Source organism: Cydia amplana, chromosome Z (genome assembly GCF_948474715.1).
Source record: "Cydia amplana chromosome Z, ilCydAmpl1.1, whole genome shotgun sequence".
Lineage (NCBI taxonomy): Eukaryota > Metazoa > Arthropoda > Insecta > Lepidoptera > Tortricidae > Cydia > Cydia amplana.
In genome coordinates, this window is record NC_086096.1 from 20879801 (window position 1) to 20890359 (window position 10559).

The following is a 10559-nucleotide window of genomic DNA, read 5'->3' on the forward strand; positions in this document are numbered from 1 at the left end:
GCTCAGCAGGGGGACCCGCTTGGACCCCTTATCTTCAGCCTGGCTATCCAAAAAGCCATATCTAGATCTCGATCCCCTTTGAACGTGTGGTACCTCGACGACGGTACTCTGGGGGGTAGGCCGGAGGAGGTCGAACAGGACCTGCTTGCGCTACTTCCACTTTTTCGGGAGCTGGGGCTCGAAGTGAACTCTAGTAAATGTGAGTTTTTTCCTTGCAGTGCCAACTCACAACCTTCATTCTCTTTGTTTTGTGCCCTACTCCCTGGCCTTAAGGAGTTATCTACCCAGGATTTTAACCTTTTGGGGTCTCCCGTGTTCCCCGCAGCTATACCTGAAGCCTTCGAGGTGAGAGAGCAGCTTCTTAGGTCCGCTGGGGAGAGGCTGAAAATGCTCTCGGCTCACGTGGCACTTACTTTGTTGAGGTCCTGCTTTGCCGTTCCCAAGGTGACGTACTTTTTGCGTACGGTACCTGCCTGGCTGCACCCCGGCCACATGGACTCATTCGACCTGGTGGTGAAGGAGTGTGCTGAGGGTGTGCTGAATGTCTCTCTAAATCCGGACCAGTGGGACTTGGCTTCGTTGCCTATTCGGAGTGGCGGAATTGGCATACGGCGCGTGCGGGATGTGTGTCTTCCGGCCTTCCTGGCATCGGCGGCGGGGGCCGTGGACCTTGTCACTAGGATTTTATCCATAGATGGTGGCAAGGCGGAAATACCTTTCGCTTCCGATGCGTTGTCGGCCTGGGGGGCTCTCAACCCGGGTGTGTCAATGCCTGAACAGCCGTTCCGTCAGCGTTTGTGGGACGAAGTCGGCATTAAGCGTCTGTTTGACCGTCTTTTGGAGAAGGCTTCTGGCGCGGATAGAGCCAGGCTGAACGCGGCTTCGGCACCGGAATCTGGGGCTTGGTTGCACGCCCTTCCCTCCCCGAACTTAGGCACCCTGCTCGACAATGACTCGCTGCGGGTGGCCGTTGCTCTTCGTCTGGGCTGCGATGTTTGTCAACCACATCTATGCATCTGCGGGTCCATGGTGGAGAGCAGCGGGCACCATGCTTTGAGCTGTTGCCGGTGCGCGGGGAGGTTCCCACGCCACCACGCGTTGAACGACATTGTTCGAAGGGCGTTGGTGTCAGCCAATGTCCCGTGTGTGCTGGAGCCGCCGGGCCTTAGTCGGTCAGATGGCAAAAGGCCGGACGGTTTAACTCTGGTGCCGTGGGAGAAAGGGAAGTGCCTTTTGTGGGACGCCACCTGCGTCAGCACATTTGCCGCCAGTCACCTTGGCCGCACTGTGCGGTCGGCAGGAGCAGCCGCTGAGCAGGCGGCGTCCCTAAAGAGGGACAAGTATTCGGGGCTAACGAATTACTTGTTCGTTCCTCTGGCTGTGGAGACATCTGGGTGCTGGTGCGCGGAGGCGAAAACCTTTCTTGGGGAGCTGGGGCGTCGCTTGCAGGAGAGAGGCCTCGACCCCCGCTCCGGGTCGTTCCTGGCGCAGAGGTTGTCCATCGCGGTTCAACGCGGAAACGCAGCAAGCGTGATGGGCACCTTTGCATCGGGGGCGATGCGGGGTGGGTTGTTTGATTAGTTTTTATGAGTAGGTTTAGTTGTATTTATAGTTAAGGTTATTTCTAGTATATTTCTTAGTTTTAAGTATTTTTGGTGATTGTGTCTATTTATTGTGTGTACCTACTAAAAATAATAGATGATAATACTATAAACTATACAAGAAAATAAAGAAGCACCTACAACCAAGGATTAAAGTTTCTGGTCGTAGTATACGCGCATACATAACAGCCAAAGACGCAAACAGATATAATATTTTACACGGCGCGCACGCACACAACGATAAATAACTTCGCGATCGTCGATGCAACGTGCGGAGCCGATCAGCACAGGTCCTGCCTCTATAAGCTCTGGTAGTTAAGGTTTTAAGTAACAAAAAAAGGTCGAACCTTTTTTTGCTTGATTAAAGCATGAAACTTGGCACAGTTGTTCCTTATATCAAAATAAGCCGATTAAGATCGGTAGCCCGAGGGACCCCCCGCTTAAGCCCGAGAGGGGGGGGGGGGTCAAGTAGCGCCCCACCCGGCTTCATTCTAAAAATTCTAACAGGCCCCGTTTAACTAATAGGTCATATTTGGTATCAATTTCGAATAAATCAATAACGTAGAATTCATTTCTGGTATAAAAAAAATTGCAATTTGTAGAAAAATTAAAAAAAAAACACAAAAAAATAATTTTTCAAGTGTCATTTTGGTTTTTTTATTTATTGTCAAAATTAAACTGCTTGGTTTTTCTACATAAAAAAAATATGACGATAAAGACTATTTAATGTAGATTTTAAAAACATAACTTTTACTTACCTTTATGAAAAAGAAATTGCATTAAAAAAACATATATCGTCCCGCGCCGGTGAATATCTTGTTACCGACATAGGCATCGATCCAACATCCGAAGTACACACTCTGGAGACCGACTAAATGTGTTGTTTATTATTGTAGATCATATATTAAAGATAGAAAGGCGTACGTAATATTTGATTAGAAAAAAAATGTGTCGTTCAGTGAAAAAAGGGACCTTGGAAAAATTTATCATAGAACCTCTCTTTTGTATAGAAGCATAGTTAATTCCAACCACTCCATAGACTCCATGGTCCCTGTTCTCAATGAATAAGAAGTAAACTGTAAGTATTATTTAACCTACTTACTTATTACATTATAGAATAATTTGCCAGTAACTGGCCGCTTTAATAACTAGCCGCTCTAAACTAAAAATGAATTCTATTCACCTATAAACAGAATTCATTTTAGTATAAGGTTCCAAAAACTGGCCAGCTTTCAATAACTGGCCACTGGCTAGCCTAAAATGAATTTTTGGTTTTGGGTGGCCAGTTACTAAAAGTGGCCAGTTACTGGCGAATTACCCTACCACACTTTAATTTTGCGTCTTGTGTCGTAATACAGTTCCTTCCCCAAACACATAAATGCGTACATTTCATCATTCATGTAGTTGCATCGCGTTTTTTATTCCGGTTTGCATTTACTTCTGGTCAGTTTCAACCATATTCTGACCAAAGCAGGTGTCACACCAGTGTGGAACCCGTCGTCTGCTTCTTGCTTCCATTCCCAAGAAGTCTGACGTACTGAGCAAGTTTGACGACGAACCAACGTCTGAACTTAAACATCAACCCCTCGGTACACTGCGCGTAATAGGGCATTTATATGGCTCCCTTTTGTTAGAAGTAGGTATACATTATGGAATTTAATAATAAAATAACTTAGCAGTGACTTAATCTCATAGAACAGGTATAACATTATACAACTCTTCATTTGAATATCCCGGTGTAACTTGCCTTCTTCTATATTGCACTTATTACCGATCATATCACATTTTAGTATTTTAGGGGAATGCTTTTAGTCACTGCTATTGCTCCATCTTGTAAGAGCTTGAATCCTTGTAGTGGTTTGGTTGAACTCTGAACAGATTCCATGCTTCGAATTCACTTTTTCTCCCCTTTCCACTGAATGCTCGAAACAGGGGTAAGACTTCCGCTCTTTTAGGGCAAATAAAAGATAGTTTACTTAGCTTATAGAATAGATAATTTTATTAGCTTAAAATATAATATAATTCCCTGACCTGGATGCAATGGTGTGTCATGTGATATAATTGTGTTTTCCACTGTGTCAACGTGAGCCCACAATTCCTGTAGTTGGGGAAATATTCGTACGCATGAATCTAGTCTAGCTGCTATGACTACGTTCGTGTCTACTGTGCGTATCAATACCTTGCAATGACTGTTTTACAGCATCTGCAACTAGGGCCATCATATTAAATGAATCGGACTTTTCATGGTTCTTGGAGTATTCGGAATCTCACGAGGAACATTACTTGTGACATGTTTCTCTACACAATTTCGCGATGGCATAAATAAGAACTTTTAACTCTTCGAAGTTTTGTCAACACAGTGTCTCAAAATGATTTACCTAGTGGTAAAGAAATGAGTTTCACTAATAGATCAGTGGTTATAAGTGAAGCTTACCGTCATGGTAAATTAAACTCTAATTTATTTCTATCGGGCCCTGAAAAACCAGGAGTCGTACTCGTATTCCAAGCATTCTCTCGATCGACCTTGTAATACTGTAAGCTCAATAAGACTTGTGATGTGGGTACTACATGATATATATATATCATATATATTTGATACATACACTCAAAACATCCATAGTTCATTCAGGAACAAGTATTCACGATAAACAGACAAATAAATGCCTTCTAGAATTTGAACCCGGGTTCCCCATTTAATATAAGGTGTATAAAAGTGAGATCTAAGCATGGACCCTTTTTAGCCTAGCCGATACAAGGATTCAAGCTCCTACAGGATGGAGCAATAGCAGTAAATAAATAGCATTTGCCAAAACTTTATTATACCTTTATATGATGATAGGTGAAATAACCTTGTAAAGCAAAGTAAAGTGATACTTACAGATAAAGCCGTTGCTAAATAATTAAAAAATGCCCGAAATAATTCTTTACATGAATCGACTACTGAAATAGAAGCAGCCTTATCAGGATAGGATTATATGTTTGGGGTCAGAATTTAGTTCCTCTTTAAACTTGCTCAGTCCGTCTTCTTGGGAATCAAAGCAAGGAGCAGACGACTGTTTCCAAACTGTTCTGACAACCCTGCTGTGGCCAGAATATGGTTGAAACTGACATATATACGTGAATGACGAAATGTACCCATTCATGTGTCGGGGGAAGGAACTGTATTAATACACAAGACGCAAAATTAAAGTGTGGTATAATGTAATAAGCAAGTATATTAAAGAATACTTACAGTTTACTTCTTATTAATTGAGAACAGGGACCATGGAGTCCATGGAGTGGTTGGCACTAACTAAATACGAGTATGCTTCTATACAAACACGAGGCTGGCTGTGATAATTTTTTTAAGGTCCCTTTTTCACTGAACGACACATATTTTTTGTATGTAGAAAAACCAAGCAGTTTAATTTTGACAATAAATAAAAAACAAAAATTACACTTGAAAAATTAGATTTTTTGTGTTTTTTTATTTTTTTTTTCAACAAATTGCAATTTTTTATACCAGAAATGAATTCTACGTTATTGATTTATTCGAAATTGATACCAAATATGACCTATTAGTTAAACGGGGCCTGTTAGAATTTTTAGAATGAAGCCGGGCGGGGCGCTACTTGACCCCCCCCCCCCCCTCTCGGGCTTAAGCGGGGGGTCCCTCGGGCTACCGATCTTAATCGGCTTATTTTGATATAAGGAACAACTGTGCCAAGTTTCATGCTTTAAGTAATCAAGCAAAAAAAGGTCATTTCACTTAACACCCTCACTATGGCGAGCGAATGAGTCCGCGAGCGCGCGTCACCGGTTATATACAAATACAGAGAGCAATTTTTAAAAATTCGTCAAAAAATAAAAGTTGCCATTTATATAAAATTATGTATCACAACAGTTTAAGTAAACGTTGCTGATTATTTGAGTATGAAAACTACGTCGAAAATAAGTAGATTTTCGGAGTAATTGCCACTTGTTTTGAGGTAATTTCTGGAGAAAATTGATTTCGTCTAACCTTCATTTACACTACTTCAAAGTCATAAAAACAAAAATGTAGTCTACGACAGTTGAAGTACAGGATATGTGTAATACAAAATTACCATTTTTAGCAGTCCAAATTTTACGAAATTCACAGATAAGATCGACTAAATCAGTGCTTCACGCGCGTTTACCTAAACGTCCATCAGAAAAACAATCATTACTAACTTAGTGAGTCTGTTTTCAAAAAATTGATCTGTACAAGTGAAAGATAAGAAGACGTGCTAATAGATACAAGTACTTGTTATTTCTATTACGTAACAAAAGGTGTACAACTTCATTGCCTAAATCTATCAATTTTACATTTTTGCGGCTAAAATCAATACCGGCCTCTTAATAAAATTAATGGATTGCGAGCGGAATTTTTCAACGATATGTTTTTTTACGTACCATAAAATAACAAAATAAAATACAATTAATTTTCCCTAATAAATCTATAAGTACTAATAAGTTAGTGCTGTTTATTTACTACTCGCTAGAAATCAATTAACCGTTAAGAAATAAAAACTATTGCCCATATTATTGCCATTAATGACGACATGGAGCTGATCTATGGTCACCAGCCCTTATTGCAACAGAATACAAAATCTAAACTCAAACTACTTTTTTTTCTATGGCTGTTACTGCTGTTAAAACGTGTGGTGGGGCAGATTAGTGCGAGTCAGTTTTTGACAAGCGGCCGACCCTCACACACGATGAGTAATAAATTCAACAATTTGAAGCTTCGAGTTAACATTGCCTTTATGACAACTATCCCCTATATCTCGATTTAATAGGGTTCAATTAACTAGGGTTGACAGATCTCAAGTGGTGATTTAAGGGCCCTTTGTACCCGTGACTAGATTTTACGGTAACCTTTACAATTTAACAAGCCTGGGTTGAATGTGTTATTCAGTTATGTTTATAAAGTTGGTATTATTGTTTACCGACGTGCTAATTTCAGGAAATGTATTAAATTTTCTTCACCCGATTGAGCGCTAATCCCATTACATTCAAATTAAAAATCATCCGGAGAGAAAACCAGGAGAAAACCGACATCAAGCTTAAGTCATAGTCACCGATTCGTCATACAAGTTGTTCGAGAGATCGGTGCGAAATGTATTCAGTTAATTATACCTCTATATGCACCATTTTCGTCTATATTTGGACCTAAGTAATCAAATTGTAAAATGTATAAACATGAAGGCGATTCTGATTTTACAATTTAAAAAAATGTGTTAGTCATGTCGGTAGATAGAAAAATTATTATTAGTACCTACTAAAGGGTAGAAATGACACATGAAATAATGACATGAATAATAATGATAATTCATGATGACATGAAATAATTGACTACCTATTTGAAATAATTGAAATTGAGTTACACTCCTACAATAAGGTGACATTCAGATGGCAAGTGCATAATTTCTGTCGCGGTATTACTGCTGCAGTCTTGAAGCAGGCACTGTCAGACTGTCACTGCCAACTTCAGATAAGTAAACTGGGAACAGGGACAAGCAAAGATTAAGAAGATTTTGAATCGTTGATTCCAATCGCAAGTTGTTCAAGCTCTTGAACACATGAAAATTTTAGCAATATAGGTAATGTTTTTATTTCATTTTTATGAATCATTCAATCAAAAAAAAATCACAACAACGACTCCACTGCTTCCTTGTTCACCTTAATGCCACTAAACATCCCATAACAAATACCTACTATTGGGCTTATATGTATTTCTATGCACTACATTTTAAGGTTGTGCAATAAGAGGATTTGTATCGTATTGTAGACTTAATGATTAAACGAACTTACCTGTAAGTGAAGTTCTATCATAATTATACGAAGTGCTTCGTCCGAAGAGATTAGTATCCTGGAATATTTATATATTTGTAGTAACACGCAAGTGACACCACTCCAACACTATAGTTTAGATTGACTGTTGTTTTTTTTTTCCGAAGGTAGTCTCACACTTGGCCACAAACGTCAAGTCATTAAGTTCAGAGTAAGCAAGACGTCATTGATGACATTCTCTGCATTTGGGCGTTACTTGAGGGCGGGGGGGTGATACTAATCTCTTCGGACGAAGCACTTCGTATAATTATGATAGAACTTCACTTACAGGTAAGTTCGTTTAATCATTAATTATACTTGTGCTTCGTCCTCGAGATTAGTATCCTGGAATATTTATATATTTGTAGAATTTGAGAGTTCACTCAGGGAATGTCGGCAATGAAGGAGACTGAAGTATCAATCATATTTATGTATTTATTGCTTCAGGATCATAATCAAAGTTATACAATTGATTGAAGGAGTTGTGATTAACTCGTTCAAGAATTTTTAACTAGTACAAATTGACTCTAGAAGATATGATTAGGTATTTTGTAATTTACACATAAATCAAGGATTCGAAGAGAACACAGCCTTTACTAAGGCACTATTATTGTTATGTGTTACAGTCCTATTATAGAATTTTGCAAACGTGTTAGAACTGTCACTCCAGCCTGCTGTGTTCCGGATTAAATCGACGGTGACGCCACATTTATAAGCTTTAGAAGTGGCAGCGTGCCTTGTACTGTGTGCTGTAAATATTGAGTCATCTATTCCACTGCTTTTTAGTGTCGACTTGATCCAACGGCTGAGTGACTGTCCTGATGCAGCGTTATGCGGTTTCTTAAAACTAATAAATAATTGCACAATATTCCTACGGACGCGACTCGTCTTTTCTAAGTATGCAATTAGGGTTGCAGAGGGACATACTTCTGGCCGTTCTAGAAAAAATGGGAGCACCAACAACGGCTGTTTACAACCTGGCCTGGAGGTCTTTAACAAATCCGGTATCTTAATGATCAACTGAGAATCGTTTCTCTCTATATTATCGGTACGAATCTTAGTCAGTGTTTGAACCCTGTGCGCGGTAGCCAATGCTAACAAAGTTACACATTTTTTAGTCAACGCCTCAAGTGATAAGTTTTCGTTAGGAAACTGAGTACTCAGATGATCTAATACAACGGAAGGATCCCATAAGGCATTGTATTTAGGCAACGGTGGCCTGAGTCTGTAAATACCTTTAAAGAATCGTGATACTAGATCATCTTTGGAAATATGTGGTCCTAGTACTAACGAGATAGCTGACCTGAGGCAGTTAAGCGTACTGTATTGGCTACCGCTGTTAAATTGTTCCGTGAGAAAAGCGAGGGCAGATGTTATAGGCGCGTCATATAAATGCAAGTTATTTTCTGCACAGAATTTAAACCATTTCTTAAGCGCCGTGTCATATTGCTTAATTGAATTTTCTGAAAGTGATGCCAGCATTATGTTTACTGATTCTGCTGGTACGTTGCGTCGCAGAAGCGCTGACCGCACAATATTCCGGCAACCAGGGTAAGACTTGTCTGTATTTTCGGGTTGCTGGAATGAGATGACATAATGTTTCCATTAGGTTTGAATGTTATTAACTCTGAAGTGACAAGTTGTTGGAATAGCGGGTACCAAGGTTGTGTTTTCCACAAGGGGACAATCATAATTCCACGAGCTTGGTCAGAAATGATTTTTCTTAGGGTTTTCAGAATAATCGAAATCGGGGGGAAAGCGTAAAAGTACAGTTCAGACCAGTCCAAAGTGAACGCGTTGACAGCAAATGCATCAGGGTCGCGATGCCACGACACGTATTTAGCACACTTGGCATTTACCCGGCTAGCGAATAGGTCTACTTGAGGATGCCCGAATTTCCTTGTGATTTCTTTAAATGCCCCATCAGCCAATTCCCATTCAATATCTGGGTGTGTGCGCCGAGATTCGGCATCAGCTACTACGTTTTCTGCTGATTTGATGTAGGAGGCGAATATATATATATTGCGAAATTCACACCACTGCCAGATATCTTTGGTTATCTGCGTAAGATGGGGGAATTGTATTCCACCCATGCGATTAATGTATGCAATGGCTGTCGAGTTATCTATGCGCATTAAAATTTGGCATTTTGTACGATTTTTTGCAAAGACTTTTAGCCCAAAAAATGCCGCGAGGAGTTCCAGGCCGTTGATGTGCATTTCCTGTTCCTCCCGTGACCATACTCCACTCGCTGTTTCGTTCCCGCAGGCGGCTCCCCACCCAGTAGTTGAGGCGTCAGTAAATATTTCGAGGCAATATGAGTCGATTTTGATTTGCCGTACTGAGTGCTTGACAGCTTTAAACCACCAATGAAGATCTGGCAGTAGTGTGTCTGGCAGAGTCATGTGTCTGTCATAGTTGTCATCGTCTTTTAGATTAAGAAACTTACATCTTTCAAATTCCTTTGTATAGAGGAGACCGTATTCGATTGCCGGGCAGGCTGCAACTAGAGATCCTACAAGTTGTGCAAATTTCCGAATTTTACACCTTTTCACACTCAGCATGCTTTTTATATCTTTTGAAATGTGTGATCTTTTGTCGTCTGGTAGGGAAATTTGGAGCTTCTCGGAATTTATGATCAGTCCTAGAAATTTGCATGTTTTGGAGGGTATAGGGTTACTTTTTTCCTCATTAATAATGAAGCCAAGACCGCGTAGCAGTTCAGTTGAAATGTTTACATTTGCTTTACATTCCTTATAGCTTTGACCTATAAGGAATAAATCATCTAAGTAGATGGTTGACAAATAGCCACAACTCCTTAATAGTTTTACAACTGGCTTCATTATTATTGTGAAAATGTATGGAGCCACGTTCAAACCAAATGGTAGTACATTGAATTCGAATATTTTATTGTCCCATAGAAATCTAAGGTATTTTCTAGATTCTCTATGTATTTTAATCAGTAGATAGGCATCTTTGAGGTCTATTGTAGCCATATGACAGTTTTTCGACACTAATTTGATTGCGGTACGAAAATCTTCGAGTTTAAAGTGGTCGGTTTTTATGAATTTATTTAGATTCTTGAGATTTAAGATGAATCTCCTGACTCACTGGCATTCTTTATCC

The 10559-nt window shown here is 40.0% G+C and overlaps 1 protein-coding gene across 1 annotated transcript; it reads right to left on the reverse strand.

The window, feature by feature from the left end:
• Positions 1-8920: 8920 nt before the first annotated feature.
• On the reverse strand, positions 8921-10276 carry LOC134661866 (uncharacterized). Its single transcript, XM_063518080.1, has one exon. It carries the CDS (start codon positions 10274-10276, stop codon positions 8921-8923), a length of 1356 nt encoding a protein of 451 aa, XP_063374150.1.
• Positions 10277-10559: the final 283 nt, after the last annotated feature.

Coding starts and splice junctions, on each gene's coding strand:
- LOC134661866 (XM_063518080.1), bottom strand. CDS start 10,276: ATGAAGCCAGTTGTAAAACTATTAAGGAGTTGTGGCTATTTGTCAACC.